This window comes from Hypanus sabinus, chromosome 2, assembly GCF_030144855.1.
Source record: "Hypanus sabinus isolate sHypSab1 chromosome 2, sHypSab1.hap1, whole genome shotgun sequence".
Taxonomy (NCBI): domain Eukaryota; kingdom Metazoa; phylum Chordata; class Chondrichthyes; order Myliobatiformes; family Dasyatidae; genus Hypanus; species Hypanus sabinus.
The window spans coordinates 119,926,006-119,946,573 of NC_082707.1; the positions used below are offsets into that span (position 1 = coordinate 119,926,006).

General features: G+C 42.4%; 1 protein-coding gene across 1 annotated transcript in view; it reads right to left on the bottom strand.

Annotated features, from left to right (window-relative positions):
• ivd (isovaleryl-CoA dehydrogenase) overlaps positions 1 to 20,568 on the bottom strand; it is a 99,711-nt gene that overhangs the window by 63,593 nt on the left and 15,550 nt on the right. The window contains exons 2-3 of the mRNA XM_059953548.1: positions 15,436 to 15,525; positions 7,780 to 7,831 (exon numbers count right to left, since the gene is read on the bottom strand). Coding sequence (XP_059809531.1) covers positions 7,780 to 7,831; positions 15,436 to 15,525 — 142 coding nt within the window. The remainder of the gene's footprint in view (positions 1 to 7,779; positions 7,832 to 15,435; positions 15,526 to 20,568) is intronic.

The window sequence follows — 20,568 nt, forward strand, 5'->3', positions numbered from 1 at the left end:
GTGTAACTGTTTCAGAGAGAGTCAAACCCAGGAAATCTTCATGGGAAAGAAGATAGCTGCCTCAATCTCCATTTTGGCCTGCTTTGCAGCATACTCTACTCTCTTTACTGTAATACTTCGCTGTTCTGATAAACAGCTTGAGTGGTTTACACTACGAACAGTGGACCCCAAAAACCCCAAAAATGCTGGAGCTGAAGCAACAAGAGGCTTCTCAGAGGGAGAGTAAGTTCATCAAGCTATATCAAAGCTGGAAAGAACAAGTTAGAGCTACACGTACCAAACTTAAGGATGAGTGCTCTGACCAAGACTTAGGTGATATGATGGATGCTGTTGAAGGGCTGGAGACACAAGTGAGACGTGTATGAAAATATACAATCTCAATCGGCAATTTCTACTGAAATTAGAAGATGGATTCCTGCACCGCAGTAACAACAAATTTGATGGGGCTAATGAAAGTATGTATGAGTGAAGTGGGGCAAGAGGAGCTTGATGCTAAGACATAAATCGCAAGACTTTGTATGGTGCTCGACAAAGAGTATGCCCAGTTGATATTTGGGACTACAATCTCCAGATCCACTGTTCGTAGTCACCACTCAAGCTGTTTATCAGAACAGCAAAGTATTACAGTAAAGAGAGAAGAGTGTGCTACAAAGCAGGCCAAAATGGAGATTGAGGGAGCTATTGCTGTACAAAACCACGAACTTAAAAGACCGGAAAATCAGAGAGATCTTCAAGTAATAGCTGCAAAGCTTAAGGCTTACTCTGAAGCTGACTCAGGTGAGGCCTTGGAGTAAAATAGAACAGGAAGCAGTGAGCCGGCTAATTGTTCTCCAATACCTTATAAAGAAATTAAAGGGGAACAAACAGGTAAGGACAGTAACAATGAACAAACGAACAATACTTAGCAATGAAGTATCATTAGTACAAGCCCTACATGAACACAATGGTTCTCACCAGACTTCCTACACCCGAGCCCTCAGTCTTCTCAGGGGACCCACTTAGGTTCTTAGAGTGCAGCACAAGTTTCAAGGCATTGATAGAATGGTGATGCACAAATCCAGCTGACAGCTTGTTCTACCTACAAAAATACATCAGTAGTGAGGCACAATCTGTATTGAAAGGAAGCTTCTGCAGAAAGGATGATGAAGCCTACAACCAAGCATGGGAGGCTTTGAATGCTTGGTATGGCCACCCTTACGTAATCCAGCCTGCATTTAGAGAAAAACTGGCTAAAGGTTGGCTCTAGGGAGTCAGTTAAACTGAGACAATTCAGTGATTTTCTGACAACTTGCAGCAATGCCATGCCATACATCAAAGGGCTTCAGGTGTTAAATGACTGCAAAGAGAATCAAAAGATACTCCAAAACTCCCTGATTGGGTGACCCCTCACTGGAATCGTCGCGTCACAAAGGAGTTGCGACAAACGGGGGAATTCCTGATATCAAGGAGTTTGCTGATTTTGTGGCACAAGAAGCATAAATTGCGTGCAATCCTGTAACATCCTTTCATGCCTTGAAGCCTACTGAAGAAAAGCCATCTAAAGACATGATGCGCACAGAGGCTAATGCATTCCATCACAAATGTGAAAGCATCAGATAAATCAACCAGTGATGGAAACATACAGTGCCGTGGAGAACAGCTCAAAGGATTCAAACTGATCCAAGAAGGTAAGCACTTAGTTTACCTTCGTCTTCAAACCCAGTCACATGTATGTGCCGTGGAGAAAGCCACTCCATCCACAGATGCCAATAAGACTGTAGAGGACAATAGAAGGTTCATATTGGACAATAACCTGTGCTTTGGCTGTCTTAGGAGAGGACACAATTTAAAGGACTGGAAGAGCAAAGCTACTTGTGGCATATGTAAGAAACATCATCCAACACCACTTCACGAATACCGTCCTTCTGCTGCAGCAGACATATCTTCTCACATTATGCAAGTGGAAGAAAACATATCTCCCCTTTCTTGCTGCATAGACAGAGGCGATGGTGGGAGCACATCCATGATACTGCCTGTATGGATTTCTTCAATCACCACCCCTAAAACAGAGACTCTAGTGTACGCCCTACTGGATACACAGAGTAGCAACACTTTTGTGGACCAAGAGGTATGTGAGAAGATGGGGGCAGGATTAGAGCCAGTCAAGTTAAAACTTACCACTACGATGGGAAAAGATTCCATTGTTCAGAGTGGAAGAGTTAGTGGGTTTAGAGTTAAAGGGTTTTCCTCGCAAAGTTTCATCAACTTGTCACCTGCCTATACCTGAGATTTCATCCCACTCGAACGTTCCCACATTCCTACCCCTGAATTGGCCAAAAGGTGGAAACATCTAAATAGAATAGCACAAGAAATACCAGAGCTGATGGTTTGCAAGGTAGAACTCCTGATAGGCTACGACTGTGCGAGAGCCCTGGCACCACAATAAGTCATCGCAGGAGGTAATGATGAGCTGTATGCCATCAAGATTGACCTGGGTTGGAGCATTGTCGGCAGCTCACCATGGGTCACAAAGTCAACTCCAGAGCTTCTGGTGGGAGATCCTGAAGTCAAAACAACACAAGAGCTACAAACAAAGGTGGTAAAAGAGGACAATTTCTTGGAGAGACTTAAACGGTTCACGAAAAAGGCATACAATATTGAATGTGGTTGCCCGGATCCAGCAACTAACAAAGAGAACCAAAACAGCAAATCCCATAAATGTTTAAGACAGAAGAAAGGCCAGTCTTGTGCTTGTAAAATTGGCACAAAGGAATGCTTTCAGAGGAAATGCGAATACTGAGTCATGACACACCGCCACACAGCTATCCATTGTTCCAACTTGGCCCAGTATTGCAAGATGGTGTTCTCAGGGTGGGCAGGCAATTAAAGAAGGCTTCTTTACCTCTCAACTTGAAGCATCCAGTAATCCTACCAGAGATGGTGTGGTCACACGTTTGATCCTGGATTACTGCCATGGAAAAACTCAGCACCAAGGCAGAGGACAAACCCTTAATGAACTGAGAGCAAATGGTTACTGGGTTGTTGGTGGCAGCAAAGTTGTGGCGATCTACATTAAACAATGTGTTATGTGCAGGAAAGCTCGCAGGCCAACAGAAACGCAAAAGATGGCAGATCTTCCTGCTAACTGTGTTGATCCCTCACCACCATTCTCATACTGTGGGATGGATTGTTTTGGAACATTTCACACTAAGCAAGGTCGTAAAGAGTACAAGAGATACAGTCTCATATTCACCTGTCTGTCCTTGAGGGCAATTCACATAGAAATGTTGGAAGATCTAACAACTGATGCCTTTATAAATGCTTTACGATGTTTTATAGCTATCTGTGGAGCTGTAAGACAAAACAGATCGGATCAAGGGGCAAACTTAGTTGGGGCGAAAAATGAACTAACAAAAGCCTTAAAGGAAGTGGACAAAGACAGACTGACTGTTTACTTGGCCGAAAAACAATGTGACTTCACCATGAACGTACCTGATGCCAGTCACATGGGAGGTGTTTGGGAACGGCAGATCAGGACAGTTAGGAGTGTCCTAAGCTGAGTCCTCTCACAGAGTGTTGGAAGATTAGATGATGCTTCTTTGAGAACCTTTCTTCTATGAGGCCATGTCAATTATAAACAGCCGCCAGTATCAATGACAGTATCAATGATGCCAATGGCCTACAGCCACTTACCCCAAACCATTTACTTACCATAAAACCTCTGTTCTGCTGCCTCCACCAGGAAAATTTATGGCACAAGATCAGTAAGCCAGGAAAAGGTGGCACAGAGTGCAATATCTGACAGAGCAATTCTGGAGTAGATGGAAGAAGGAATATCTAGCAAACATCACCCTCAAGCAGCACTGACACTCTTCAAGATGAAATGTGAAGATTGGAGATATTGTCATTGTAAAAGGGAAACAGATTCCTCGTAGTGAATGGAGACTTGGAAGAGTGCTTGATGTTTTGTGAAGATGAAGATGGACTGGTGAGAAGAGCCACAATACAATTAGGAAATAAAAAGGTAGGAAAAGAGGGTCAACCACTCATTAATCCATCCATTCTTGAACATCCTATTCTTAAATTATTTGTCCTTGTAGAAAACAACTAAAATGTGTTTCAATGGAACTAATTTCTAAACATTTACCCATGTGGAGAGTTTAAAATATCAGTCTTGATCTTAAGAGTTTGTTACAAATACCAATTATTTGGTTCTGGAAATTACAAGATTTATTCAAACATTTGTATAAAGTTTATCATAAATCATAGTAATTTGGTGAGAGTGTAACAGAGACATGCTTCATTGAGATGTTTATTTTATGTTTTTGTCATAAATTCATCATTATTTTATCATCTTAATATATTGTATGTAAGGTTTTATTTTAATATAGTGTGTAACAGGTCACATGACCACAGTTTAACACGTGACTGTGGTATTATGGGTCAGAACCAACATGGAAGCAGAGTAATACATATGGCCCTAAAATAACCTTATCCTGCATGTGGTCCAACAGGTGCTCATACTTTCACGGTGTCTACTGAAGAAAGAGAGAGGGAAATAAAATAAATCTTCAAGGACATCTGTATGTTGCGTGGCCATTATTTCATTGGACCAGTGCAGTCATACTTAATCTCCTTCCTGCTGGCCTTATAATCTTCTAGATCTCTATCATTACCTAGTTTTTTGAACATTTGATAAGCTCTCTCCTTAACTAGATTTACAACAGCCTTTGTGCACCACGATTCCAGTACCCTACCATCCTTTCCCTGTCTCATTGGAACGTACCTATGCAGAACTCCATGAAAATATCCCCTGAACATTTGCCACACTTCTTCTGTACATTTCCCTGAAAACATCTGTTCCCAATTTATGCTTCCAAGTTCTTGGCTGATAGCCTCGTATTTCCCTTTACTCCAATTAAACGCTTTCCTAACTTGTCTGTTCCTATCCCTCTACAATGCTATGGCAAAGGACATAGAATTGTTGTCACTATCTCCAAAATGCTCTCCCACTGAAAGACCTGACACCTGACCAAGTTTATTTCCCAATACCAGAACAAGTACAGCCTCCCCTTGTGTAGGTTTACTACATATTGTGTCAAGAAACCTTCCTGAACACACCTAACAAACTCCACCCCATCCAAACCCCTCGCTCCAGGGACATGCTAATCAATATTTGGGAAATTAAAATCTCTCACCACAACCACCTGTTATTATTACACCTTTCCAGAATCTGTCTCCCTAACTGCTCCTCAATGTCCCTGTTACTATAGGGTAGTCTATAAAATACACCCAGTAGAGTTACTGACCCCTTCCTGTTTCTGACTTCCACCCACAGAAAGTCCGTACACAATCCCTTCATGACTTCCTCCTTTTCTGCAGCCGTGATACTACCTCTGATCAAAAGTGCCACGTCCCCACCTCTTTTGCCTCCCTCCCTGTCCTTTCTGAAATATCTAAAGCCAAGCACTCGAAGTAACAATTCCTGCCCCTGAGCCATCCAAGTCTCTTTAATGACCACAACATCATAGCTCCAAGTACTGATACACACTCTAAGCTCATCCGCTCTGTTCATAATACTCCTTGCATTAAAATAAACACATCTCAAACCATCGGTCTGAGTGCATCCCTTCTCTATCACCTGCCTATCCTCCCTCTCACACTGTCTACAAGCTTTCTCTATTTAACACATACAAACAAGCTGGATGAACTCAGCAGGTTGGGCAGGATTGGTTGAAATGAGCAGTCAACATTTCAGGCTGAGACCCTTCAGCCCAAAACACTGACTGCTCATTTCAACGGATGCTGCCCGACCTGCTGAGTTCATCCAGCTTGTTTGTACATGTTGATTTGACCACAGCATCTGCAGTGTACTTTGTGTTAGCTTTCTCTATTTGTGAGCCAACCGCCTCTTCCTCTATCTCTTCAGCTTGGTTCCCATCCCTCAGCAATCCCAGTTTAAACTCTCCTCAGTAGCCTTCCCACTTCAGGATATCTTGGACACGATCAGAAACCATCCCAGACCCTGGCAACTGGGAGGCAAACTACCATCCGTGCTTCTTTCCTGCGTCCACAAAATCGCCTGTCTGACCCCCTAACTAAAGTGCCCCTATCTCTGCTGCCATCCTCTTCCTTTCCCTACCCTTCTGAGCCACAGGGCCAGAGACTCTGTGCCAGAGGCACAGCCACTGTTGCTTCCCCCAGGTAGGCCGCTCCACCCAACAGTACTCAACAGGGGTACAGTCACAGGAGTGCTCTCTAGCCTCTGACTCCTGCCCTTCCCTCTCCTGACTGTTATTCACTTATCTGTCTCCCCAGACCTCGGGGTGACCATCTGCCTGTAACTCCTCTCTATCACCTCCTCTCTGGCTGACGTCCACACGCTTGCGCAGTCGTGCTCCAATCAAACCGCTGAAGAAATAACCATCTCCCTTTAAACTCTTCTCGCTGTTCTCACTGGCTGATGTCCATGCGCTTGTGCAGTCGTGCCCCAATCAAAATGCTAAAGAAATAACATGACTGATCCTTTTATCCCCCTCCTCAGCCCTACTTCCCAGCCTTCTCCCCATAACCTAGCCATTCAAGAACCTATCAATCTCTACCTTTTCCACACCCAATGTGGAAAAGGTAGAGATTGATAGGTTCTTGAAAAGCCTCCATAGCAGCCTGTGGTAACAAATTCCACAAATTCACCACCCTCTGACTAAAGAAATTACTCGGCATCTGTTTTAAATGGACACCCCCGCCTCACACCCCACTATCCTGAGGCTGTGCCCTCTTGTCCTGAACTCCCTCACCATGGGAAACATCCTTTTCACATGTAGTCTGTCTAGACCTTTCAACATTCAAAAGGTTTCAATGAGATCCCCCCTCATCCTTCTAAATACCATACAGACCCACATTTTAGGTCATATTTATGCAGAAATAGAGAAAATTCTGAAGTGTTCAAAAACTTTCTAGCACCACTGCATGTCAGTGATATTAAACCCAATTCTGATTCTGAAAGAAAATGCTCCATCATTGAGCATCCCTATCCAAAATGATGAGTGGCCACAAAAGGAAATTGTCACATTTATGTCAAATATTAGCAAATCTTCAGAATTTCCCAAAGCATTTCACACAACTAATTCATTCACTCATACGTTCACACAATGTAGGAGGCAGTCATATAGCCCTTCTGGGTCATCTCTTAGAGCAGAGGTTCCCACCTTTTTATATGCCATGGAACCCTACCATTAACCAAGGGGTCTGTGGACCCCAGGCTGGGATCCCCTGCGAGCATGCCCTTTGTCCTATTCCCTCACTTATCTCCTTTATTATATTCTGACACATTTATTGCATTCTCAAATTCTCTATTTAATAGCACTGTAAGTGGTTTATGGGAATCAATTAACCTACCAGCCAGCATTTTCTTGGGACACAGCGACTTAAGACTACAAATACGACAGCTAATTTGGTTTAGCTAAATACAACTAATTAAATATTTCAGGTAGTAAATGCATGTTGAGGAATCAAATCAGGACAACCATTGGAATGGAAATCCCACTATCCACAAGCAGGACAGGAACCTTTTCATTCCGCATTCCATTCAAATAATTCTCGTTAAAAATTTGGCAAACTTGATCTGGACTTAAGTACCAGCCAAGATTGTGTGCAAAAGCCTTGTTTCAATTAGTGTCCAATTATCTGTAAGAAGTGCCTTGAAGACACATGCTGAATATCCCACCACCAGCTAATAGTATCTTATTGCTGGCAAGTGGAAAGTGAACCAAAATGGAGAATGAGGCTGCTACAACTCACCAGGAGCAGTGATCCCAAGAATTCCCAGACCACCAAGCTGCTTCCAGAACTCCTAAACAACAAAAAGAGGGAATTTAAGCAATAAATCAAGTTGATGGGAATTGATGAAATCTAAAACACTTAACACACCGATACAGTGTAAAATTCTAAAATTCTGATGAGCTAGCATGCTCTACATTTTGGTAATCTGCTAATTCGGACTATTGCATGTTATTTATATGAATAGTTCATAACTCTTAATTTATTGTTTTTGCATGTTTTATACTACTGTGGGATAATGCAAGGGGAGGAAAAGTATAGATACTTAACAACTACTGTTGGTGGGTTGGGGATCACTTTAAGAGGCTGGGCTGATGTGATGACATACTAATGTGAAGGCTTTAACTGTGCTTTATGTTTTGTGTTTGGTTGACAATAAAGGAGTTTTTTCACAGTTTCCCTTAAACTTAAAACACCTCTGTCGTTTTATTTACAAAAACCTACATTGACGATCCCGATGTTCTAGGACCATTCCAGAGTTATTCAACATGTCAGCCAATAAAGTCGCTTTGAAGCTGTCAGTGTTTTGGGAGCAAAATGCTGTTGCTTGGTTTATACAAGCCAAGGCCCAATTTGCACTGTGAGAAATCTCTATTTACAAAAACTTACACTATGATAATAAATTGTCCAGGAACCACATAAGTTGAAAGACAGCAAGGGAACTGGGACCCCAGCGAGTAGAAAAGAAAAGCAGGAAGACTACCTGATGAGCCAGAGCATTTAGGCTTCCAAAGAGTCAGATAGCAGATGGTTGTTTTACCACAGATCACTGCTACAAGATTCATTTGTTAAAGGATTTTTATAGCATGCTAACTTAAAATATAGTGGTCACTGTCTAGATCATTGATTTGTTTTTACTAATGAAGTCAAGGTTATATTTTAAACATACGTAACCAAATAAATTCTGTACCAAATAATGGAAGCTTGCAGGATGAAATCTCGTTGTCCTGGAGGACTCTTAGGAGAGGAAAATAGAGAATGACAGAGCACAGACTCAATTACAGTTAGACAAGAGCGAGGTATAGAATGTGACATAATAATGTATTTCAGGAAACTTCACTGGACTTGTGGATTTAGCAGGACAGAAGTGATGAGCGAGTCCTTGGTCTACTGGATAAGCAATTTTACTGGCTGAAGAGGATGCCATGGGGAAGAGGGCACAACTGCCTGTACAAAACAGTAAAAGATTCTCAGAAGGAAGCAAGCAGAATATTTCCTATAGACAGATCAAAAGAGGCAAGTTTTTTTTTTGTTCAAGTTTTGTTCCCTTGGTAAAAATTGTGTATAATTTAGTTTTAATTTATACTTATAAAGTCATAGAACACTAAAACACAGAAACAGGCCCTTCGACCCATCAAGTCAGTACTGAACTATTAATCCACCTAGTTCGATTGACCAGCAACTGGACCATAGCCCTCCACACCCTTCCTAACCATGCACCTATCCAAATTTCTTTTAAATGTTGAAATCGAACACATATCCACCACTTCTGCTAGCAGCTCATTAAAAACTCTCACCATCCTCTGAGTGAAGATCCCCCCACCCCATGTTCCCCTTAAACATTCCACCTTTCATCCTTAACCCATGACCTCTAATTCTAGTCTCACCCAACCTCAGTGGAAAATGTGCTTGCAATTACCCTATCTCTCCTCCTCATAATTTTGTATACCTCTATCAAATCTTTCTTCACTCCTCTACATTCTAGGGAATAAAGTCCTAAGCTATTCAACCTTACCCTATAACCGAGGTCCTCAAGTCCTGACAACATCCTTGTAAATTTCCTCTGCACACTTTCAATCACTGACAATTTCTGAAGGTAGGTGTTATTAGGCCTCACAAACATCGTATGCAACTTCAAAATAACATCCTGACTCCTGTATTCAATACTTTGATTTATGAAGGTCAACGTGCCAAAATTTAGGTCTGAAATGGCTAGCACAAGAGGGCACACTTTTAAGGTGCTTGGAAGTAGGTAAAGAGGAGATTCAGGGGTACGTTCAGGAGCGTGGTGAGTGCATGGAATGGGTTGCCAATGACGGTGGTGGAACGGATACAATAGGGCCTTTTAAGAGACTCCTATACAGGTACATGAAGCTCTGAAAAAGAGAGGGCTACAGGTAACCCTAAGTAATTTCTAAGGACATGTTGGGCGCAGCTTTGTGGGCCCAAGGGCCCGTATTGTGCTGCAGGTTTTCTATGTTTCTATCTCTCTTTATGTCCCTATCTACCCATGACACCACTTTCAAGGAATTGTGGACCTGTATTCCCAGATCTCTCTGCTCTATCACACTCCTCAGTGCCCTACTGCTCCCCATGCATGTCCTACCCTGGTTTATCTGCCTAAAACGTTACACCCCACACTTGTCTGCATTAAAGTCCACCTGCCATTTTTCAGCTCATTTTACCTACTGGTCCAGATCCCACTGCAAGCTTTGATGCTCTTCCTCACTGTCCACTATACCCCCAGTCTTAGTGTCATCAGAAATTTTGCAGATTCAGTTTACTGCATTATCATCCAGATCATTAATTTAGATGACAATATACAAACCCCATTTCCAGAAAAGTTGGGATATTTTCCAAAATGCAATAAGAACAAAAATCTGTGATATGTTAATTCACGTGAACCCTTATTTAACTGTCAAAAGTACAAAGAAAAGATTTTCAGTAGTTTTACTGCCCAACTTAATTGTATTTTGTAAATATACACAAATTTAGAATTGCCCAGAACAAGATTTTTGTGCACACTGATCATTACAAATTAGTGGGAAGATTATCCGTGTCCAAGGATGTTTGAAATATCTTTGCTAGGGCCCCTGCAATTTCTGCACTAACCTCGCATGAGGAGCAAGGGAACACCTTGTCAGAAACTGGGGATTTATCTACCCTAACTTGCCTCAAGACAGCAAACACCTCCTTTGTAATAGGTATACAGTCCATGACTTCAACTGGTGCAAAGACCCTGTGTTTGTCTCCTGACTGAACACAGACGCAAAAAGTTCAATGCAATACATAATATAGAAGAGAAAAAATAAATAAATAAAATAAAAATAATAATAACTAAATCAATTACAGTATACATATTTTGAATAAATTTCAAAAAGTGCAGAAACAGAAAAACTGTATATTTTAAAAAAGTGAGATAGTGTTCACGGATTTGATGTCCTTTTAGGAATCGGATGGCAGAGGGGAAGAAGCTGTTCCTGAATCACTAAGTGTGTACCTTCAGGCTTTTGTACCTCCTAGCAGATGGTAACAGTGAGAAAAGGGCAAACCTCTTAATATATCTGTAGAAGCCCTTAGGATTCTCCTTCACTTTCTCTGCTGGAGCAACCTCATGTGTTCTTTTCACCCTCCTAATTTCCCACTTCAGAATCAGAATCAAGTTTATCATCACCAGCATGTGATGTCAAATTTGTTAACTTAGCAGCAGCAGTTCAAACGCCTAATAAAGCACAACCGCTGTCTTGTGTTCTTTATAACTACATTGATATGTTGGGACCAGGTTAGATCCTCAAGAGATTATGACACCCAGGAACTTGAAGTTGCTCAATCTCTCCACTTCTGATCCCTCTATGAGGATTGTTATGTGTTCCTTCGTCTTACCCTTCCTGAAGTCCACAATCAGCTCTTTCTTCTTACTGACACTGAGTGCCAGGTTGCTGCTACGGGATCATCCCACTAGGTCACATATCTCACACCTGTACGCCCTCTCATCACCACCTGAGATTCTACCAACAATGGTTGTATCATCAGCAAATTTATAGATGGTATTTGAGCTTCACCTAGTCACAGATCTGGCCTTCAGCAGATGACATACCTCCTGGTTCATCCACAGCTTTTGGTTTGGGAATGTACAGTAAGTCTTTGTGGGCTCACACTCATCCACACAGGTTTTAATGAAGTCAGTAACAACTGCACCATACTCATCCAGGTTCGAAGATGAATCCCTGAATACTGTCCAGTCCACCAATTCAAAGCAGTCCTGTAGGTGCTCTTGTGCTTCCTTTGTCCATACCTTCTTGATCCTCACTGCTGGTGCTGCAGTCTTCAGTCTCTGCCTTTTCTCAGGGAGTAAAAGTACAGCCAGGTGATCAGACTTCCTGAAGTGAGGGCGTGGAATAGCACGGTAGGCACTCTTGATTGTGGTGTAGCAATGATCCAATGTGTCATTTCCTCTGGTATTGCAAGTGAGCTGTTGATGGTAATTGCTTAGTGATTTTTTCAGACTGGCCTGGTTAAAATCTCCCAAAATGTTAGTGAAGGCATTAGGGTGTGCTGTTTTGTGCATATTGATCTCATTACTCAAATCATCTAAAGCCTGCTTGACATTGGCCTGAGGTGGAATGTAAACTGCTACCAAAATGACCAGACAGAACTCCCGTGGTAGGTAAAAAGGATGGCACTTTACTGCTAGATACTCCAGGTGTGGTGAGCAGCACTGGGACAGCTCTGATATATTTGTGCACAAAGTGGAGTTGATCATGAGGCATACTCCTCCACCTTTGCTTTTGAGAGACTCTATTGATCTATCCTGACGGTGTATAGAAAACCCATCAATCTGAATCGCTGTATCTGGTACGGAAGAGGTTAACCAGGATTCTGTGAAACAAGGGCACACGCAGTCCTAATGTCTCTCTGATTCAGCACCCTGGCTCTGAGATCATCGATTTTATTCACTAGAGTCTGCACGTTCGCCAGTAAGATAGTCGGTATAGGGAGTTTAAAACCCTGTTTTCTTAAACGCACTTGTAATCCTGATCTACACCCACGCTTCCTCGAAGGTGTCCTCTGTGGGCATTTCCAACCACAATCAGGGGTGTTTCCACTGGTTTTAAGCAACAATAGTTCATTTAAATGCATTAAGACATCTTTGTTGACTGTACTGACCTTGGAAGCAGTTGTGCTTTTTAGCTGTATCAGGTTGAAACGGGAATATTTAATCATATCCATTGAGAGTACTACTGCCCCAGAACTTGAGTACTTAAGAGTTCTTTTGCATTTCTCACACTCAAGTACTTCATTTCCTCCTTCCTGCCTCTACCTGCTACGCACCTCCTTCTTTTTCTTAACCGTGGCCGCCTTCTCTTGAAAACCAAGGTTCCCTAAACGTGTTATCCTTGCCTTTTATTCCAACAGGAACAAACAAATTCTGCATTCTCACAATTTCACTTCTGAAGGCTGCCCACTTAACAAGTACACCTTTGCCAACTTGCCATATCTTTTCTAATACCATCAAAATTGGCTGCTCTCCAACTTAGAATCTCAATCTGAGGATCAGACCTATCCATCTGTATAATTATATTGAAACTAATGGCAATATGATCACTAGCTACAAACATCCATTACCTGCCCTATATCATTTCCTAATAGGGCATCGAGTATCGTATTCTCTCTAGTTGGGATTTTGATTAAGGAAACTTCCATGAACACATTTGACAAACTCTATTCCATCCAGCCCTTTCATGATAAGAAAGTCCAAAACAATATGTGGAAAGTTAAAAATCACCTATTATTAAACCTTACATTTCTTGCAACAGTCTGTGATCTCTCTACAAATTTGTTCCTCTAAATCCTATGGACTCTTGGTGGTCTGTAATATGAATATGGTCATCCCTTTTTATTCCTCAGTTCCATCCATATAGCCTCTAGTCTGAGCAATGCCATTACATTTTCGTTGATTAATAATGCCACACCCATTTAATTCTTCCCACTCTATTACATTTAAAGCAACAGAGCCCCAGAACATTGTGCTACCAGTCCTGCCCCTCATGCAGGTAATTCTCAATAATGGCTACAATGTCAGAATTCCATGTTCTGATCCACACCCTAACTTATCCATCTTTCCTACAGTATTCCTTACATTGAAATATACACAACTTAGAACATTAGTCCCACCATGTTCAACCTTTCAACTCCTGACTTTGTATGTAGGCTTAACGACATTCCCCACAAACACTCCACTACCTGCTCTAGTTCCCATCCCCATGCAACTCTAGTCTGAACCCTCCTCCACACCCCACACCCCACGCAGCACCAGCAAACCTTCACACAAGGATATTAATTCTCCTCCAGTTCACATGCAAACTGTCCCGTTTGTATAGGTCCCACCTTCCCAGTGATCCAGAAATTTGAAGCCCTCCTTCAGGCACCATCTTGTTAGCTGTGTGTAAAACTGCATGATTTTCCTCGCCTCACTAGCGCATGCCCGTGTCGCAATCCTGAGATCACAACTCTGGAGGTCCTGTCATAGGTCTTGTCATTTAACTTGGCACCTAACTCCTTGAACTCAGTTTGCAGGACCACATCTCCCTTCCTACCCATGTCATTGGTACCAACGTGGACCACAACCTCTGGTTTCTTTTTTGTGAATCCTGTTATGTGCTAAGACCCTGCTGCAATTATGTTTTTCATTCTAACTGAATTCAAAAATCAGAGGTGCAAAGGGATTTGGATGTCCTCAAGCAGGATTCCCTAAAGGTTAATTTGCAGGTTGAATCAATGGTGAGAAAGGTGAATGTGATGTTAGCATTCATTTCAAGAGGACTAGAGTATAAAAGTAAGGATATAATGCTGAGTCTGTGAGGCCTCACAAAGTATTATGTGCAATTTGGGCCCCCCATTAAGAAAGGATGTGCTGACTTTGGAGAGGGTTCAGAGGTTCACAAGAATGATTCTGGGAATGAAAGGGTTATTATATAAACAATGATTGAAGGCTCTGGACCCACACTCACTGGAATTTTGAAGAATGAGGACATATTTCATTGAAACCTATTGAATGTTGAAAGACCTAGATAGAGTGGATGTGAAGAGGATGTTTCCTTTGATGGGGGAGTCTAGGACCAGAGGACACACCCTCAAAATAGAGGGACATCATTTAGAACAGAGATGAGCAGGAATTTCTTTAGCCAGAGGATGTGAATCTGTGGAATTCATTGCCACAACTAGCTATAAAGACCAGGGCACTGGGTTCATTTAAGATACAGATTAATAGGTTATTGATTAGTCAGGGCATGAAAGGTTATGGGCAGAAGGCAGGAGAATGGGGTTGAGAGGGAAATAGATCAGCCATGGTGAAATGGCAGACATCTTTGTAAATCTCCTCTGCACCCTTTCCGTGGTTTCCACGGCCTTCCTGTAGTGAGGCAACTAGATCTGAGCACAGTAATCCAAGTGGGGTCTGACCAGGGTCCTATATATGAAATGATGGACAAGGAGTAGGTAGCCACCATGGACTTGAATGCAAGAGATGCAGGAAGATGGAAGGTACCTGGACTGTGATCACTGACATTTTACAAATAAAATTTCCAGTATCTGCAATTGGACTTATAGGCTATAATTTAGAAAGAAACAACTGAAGGTTTGTTAGATTGAATCTGAAGGATGTAGAGAGATTTTGTTTTTTTTTTAAGATGTAAAATACTGCAGATATAAATTAATGAGTTACAAAGTGAAGACCAAAGCATTCCAAGTCAAATTTTACCTCGTTGTAACATTTGGTTCTTTTCAAGAGAAGTTTTGATATTTTAGGGAATTATATTGATGTCTACTTTTAAACTTTCAGATATCAACCAATAACTTATAGACAAAGTTCTGAGCCATATGTAACATCATATTTACCCTCAACTCTGGAAAGTCATTCTTCTGGTCGATTTCCTGGGCCTTGGGAACGAGGTGATCTTGGCAGAACTTCTGAACCATCTGTCGAAGCTGTTTTGTGGAGAGAGAGAGAGAGAACATCCATAGTTATTACTAGAATTTAAAGAATAATTTAATTTGTTCATCCATGTAGACGGAAAACTAGCTGGAAGAAATGCATAAAATGAAAGAGAAATACTGCAGTTTTCAAGGACTGTGAAATCCTACAGGCATTTTCCTTGCTGCATGCATGAGATTATCCGTAATGCTTAAGACGTAAAGATAGCACAACCTACTGTAGTATCAACTGTCTCTCCAGTGAAGGAAAGAAACAATGTGTTTGTCACTTGCTGATGATACACAACTTGATGGGATTGTGAGCAAGGAAGAGGGGGAAGTAAAGAGGCTTCAGGGGATACAGGAAAGCTGAATGAGTAGGCAGGCGTATTGTAATGTGGAAAAATGTAGTTATTCCCTTTGGTGCCCAAAACAGAAAAGAAAGCTTTTTTTTAAATGTAATGAAATATTGAATGATATTGATTTTTAAGGGGATCTAGATATCCTTGTATACAAATCACCGAAACCCAACATGCAGATTATTACGGAAGGAAACATTCAGTTGCTCTGTATTATGAGGATGTGAGTACAGGAATAAAGAGGTCTTACTGCACTATACAGGACAGTCACTTTGTTGTGATTCCACCTGGAGTACTGGGTACAATTTTAGTCTCCTTAGCTTAAAGAATATACTTGGCATAGAGGGGCTACAGTAAAAATATACTAACCGATTTTAGGAATACTTGATTAGGTGTATGAGACCCAGCAGACTAGGCGAGGGTGTAACTTAGAGGAATGAGAAAGGCTTTCATTGAGATTGAGCAGACTAGGCAAGGGTCTAGTTTAGAGGAATGAGAGAGGCTTCCTGACAGTTTATGAGACACCATCAGGATCGATCTACAGAGTCTCTCAAAAGCAGAGGTGGAGGAGTATGCCTCATGATCAACTCTCCTTGGTGTATAAATATATCAGTGCTGTCCTAATTCTGCTCAACAGACCTGCAATATCTAGCAGTAAAGTGCCATTCCTTTTACTACCATGGGAGTTCTCTGGGATCATTTTGGTAATAGTTTACATTCCACCTCAGGCCAATGTCAAGCAGGCTTTAGATGATCTGAGTAATGGGATCAACATGCACGAAACAGCGCACCCTAATGACTTCACCATCGTTTTGGGAGATTTTAACCAGGCAGTCTGAAAGAAATCACTAAGCAACTACCATCAACAGCTCACTTGCAATACCAGAGGAAACGACACACTGGACCATTGCTACACAACCATCAAGAACGCCTATCGTGCTATTCCACACCCTCACTTCGGGAAGTCTGATCTCCTGGCTGTACTTCTACTCCCTGAGTATAGGCAGAGACTGAAGACTGCAGCACCAGCAATGAGGACCAAGAAGGTATGGATAAAGGAATCACAGAAGCGCCTGCAGGACTGCTTTGAATTGGTGGACTGGACTGTATCCAGGGATTCATCTTCGAGCCCGGATGAGTATGCTGCAGTTGTTACTGACTTCATTAAAACCTGTACCAGAAAACCAGGTATGATTTGCAGAGGGCTATATCAAGGGCAAAGAGACAATTTTGAATGAGGTTGGAGGTGACGTTGGATGCTTGGCAACTCTGGCAGGGTCTGCAAGACATTACTTCCTACAAAGCGAAATCCAACAGCATAAATAGCAGCAATGCTTCACTACCAAATGAACTCAACGCCTTCTATGCCCACTTTGAAAGGGAGAACACAACTACAGCTGTGAAGATCCCTGCTGCACCTGATGACCCTGTGATCTCCGAATCAGAAGCTGATGTTAGGCTGTCTATAAAGAGAGTGAACCCTTGCAAGGTGGAAGGTCCCGATGGAGTACCTTTGAAAACCTGTGCCAACCAATTGGCGGGAGTATTCAAGGACATTTTCAACCTCTCATTGCTACAGGCAGAAGTTCCCACTTGCTTCAAAAAGGCAACAATTATACCAGTGGCCAAGAAGAATAATGTGGGCTGCCTTAATGACTATCACCCTGTAGCACTCTCATCTACAATGAGGAAATGCATTGAGAGGTTGGTTATGTCTGGACTGAACTCCTGCCTCAGCAAGGACCTGGATACATTGCAATTTGCCTTTCGCCACAATAGGCCAACGGCAGATGCAATCTCCATGGCTCTCCACACGGCCTTAGACCACCTGGACAACACAAACACCTATGTCAGGATGCTGTTCATTGACTATGGCTCAGTATTTAATACCGTCATTCCCAAAATCCTGAATGAGAGGTTGCAGAACCTGGGCCTCTGTACCTCCCTCTGCAATTGGATCCTCGGCTTCCTAACCAGAAGACCACAATCTGTGTGGATTGGTGGTAACATATTCTTCTCGTTGACGATCAACACTGGCGCACCTCTGGGGTGTGTGCTTGGCCCACTCTACTCTCTATATACACATGACTGTGTGGCTAGGCTCAGCTCAAATGTCATCTATAAATTGTTGGTAGAATCTCAGGCGGTGATAAGAGGGCATACAGGAGTGAGATATGCAAACTAGTGGAATGTTGCCACAGCAACAACCTGGCACTCAACATCAGTAAGCCGAAAGAGCTGATTGTGGACTTCAGGAAGGGTAAGACGAAGGAACACATACCAATCCTCATAGAGGGATCAGAAGTGGAGAGAGTGAGTAGCTTCAAGTTCCTGGGTGTCAAGATCTCTGAGGATCTAACCTGGTTCCAATATATCGATGTAGTTATAAAGAATTCAGCTGCTATACTTCATTATGAGCTTGAAGAGATTTGATATGTCAACAAATACACTCAAAAACTTCTACTGTTATACCGTGGAGAGCATTCTGACAGGCTGCATCACTGTCTGGTATGGGGAGGTGGGGGGGGGGGGGGCTACTGCACAGGACCGAAAGAAGCTGCAGAGGGTTATAAATGTAGTCAGCTCCATCTTGGGTACTCACCTACAAAGAACCCAGGACATCTTTAGGAAGCGGTGTGTCAGAAAGGCAGCGTCCATTATTAAAGATCTCCAGCACTCTGGACATGCCCTTTTCTCACTGTTACCATGAGGTAGCTTCTTCCCCTCTGCCATCCGATTTCTAAATGGACATTGAACCCTTGGACACTGCCTCACTTTTTTTTAAAATAAACATTATTTCTGTTTTTTGCATGTTTGATTAACTTGTTTATTTTTTTTCTCTTCTAGACTATGTATTGTATTGAACTGCTGCTGCTAAGTTAACAAATTTCACGTAACATGCGGTGATCAAAAACCCGATTCTGAATCATACATTCTCAAAGGTATACTGGACACAGGGTGGATGTTTCCCCTGTTGAAGAGTCTAGAATCAGAAGTTACAGTGTCATGACATTTCAGACTGAGATGAGGAGAACTTTCTTCATTCAGATGATGAAGGATCACTGGCAGTCACTACCCTAGAGGACAGTGGAGGCTTAGGTACTGAGTTAGTTCAAAATACAGATCAAAATATTTCTGGATGTGAATGGAATTAGAGACAGTGGTGTAAAATGGGGCTGAGGCAGAAGATCAGTCATGCTCTTGATGAATGGTAAAGCCAAGCAACACACACAAAATGCTGGAGGAACTTAGCAGGCCAGGTAGCATCTAAGGAAAACAGTAGTCAACATTTTTGGCCAAGACCCTTCATCAGGACTGGAGAAAAAAAGATGAGGAGTCAGAGTTAGAATGTGGAGAGGGAAGGAAGAAACACGAGGTAATAGGTGAATCTGGTAGGGGGAGGGGTGAAGTAAAGAGCCGGGATGTTGATTAGTGAAAGAGAAAGACAAGGGGGAGAAGCACCAGAGGGAGGTGATGGGCAGGAAAGGAGATGAGATGAAGGGAAAATGGGAATGGGGAATGGTGAAGTTGGGGGGGGGGGGCATCACTGGAAGTTACTGAAATCGACGCACGTACCATCAGGTTGGAGGCTACCCAGACAGAACATAAGGTGTTGTTCCTCCAATCTGAGTGTGGCCTCATCACGATAGTGGAGGCGGCCATGGACTGAGAGGTCAGAATGGGAATGGAAAGTGGAATTAAAATGGGTAGCCACTGGAAGATCCCGCTTTTTCTGGTGGATGGAGCATAGGTGCGAAGTGGTCTTCCAATATATGTCCAGTCTCACCGGAACACCGGATACAGTAGATGACCCCAACAGACTGACAGGTGAAGTGTCACCTCCATTAGAAGGACAGTTTGGGACCAGAATGGCAGTGAGTGAGGTGGTGTAGGGACAGGTGAAGCACTTGTTCCACTTGCAAGGATAAGTGCCAGGAGGGACAGCAGTGGGGAGGGACAAATGGACAACGTAGTTGCATAGGAAGCAATCCCTGTGAAAAGCAGAAAGTGGGTAGGAAGGGAAAGACATGCTTAGGGATAGGATCTAGTTGGAGATGGCGGAAGTCCCTTCCAGGGATGCTTACCGTGAAGAAGTTTAAATCACTTCTGCCATCTCCCAAGAGAGAATTTGTAGAATGCCGACAAGATGGCTTTTTAGAAAAGCTTGTGGTTGAGCCCACGAGAATCAACTATTCTGGATTGGTGTTGTGTAATGAACTGAATTTGATTAGGGAGCTTAAGGGAAAGAAACCCTTTAGAAGGCAGTGATGATAATATGATAGAATTCACCCTGCAATTTGAGAGGGAGAAGCTGAAGTTAAATGCATCAGCGTTACAGTGGAGTAAAGGGAATTAGAGAGGCATGATAGAGGAGCTGGCGAAAGATGACTGGGAGGGGACACAAGCAGGAATGATGGCACAGCAGCAATGATTGGAGTTCCTAGGAACAATTTGGAAGGCACAGGGTAGATAATTCCAAAGAAGAAATATTCTAAAAGCAGGATGTTGCAACCATGGCTGACAAGGGAAGTCAAAGCCAACATGAAAACAAACAAGAGGGCATATAATAGAGCAAAAATTAATGTGATGGTAAAAGATTGGGAAACTTATAAAAATCAACTGAAAACAACTAAAAAAGCCATGGGGGAGGAAAGATGAAATATTAAGTTAAGCTAATAAACAATATCAAAGAGGATAC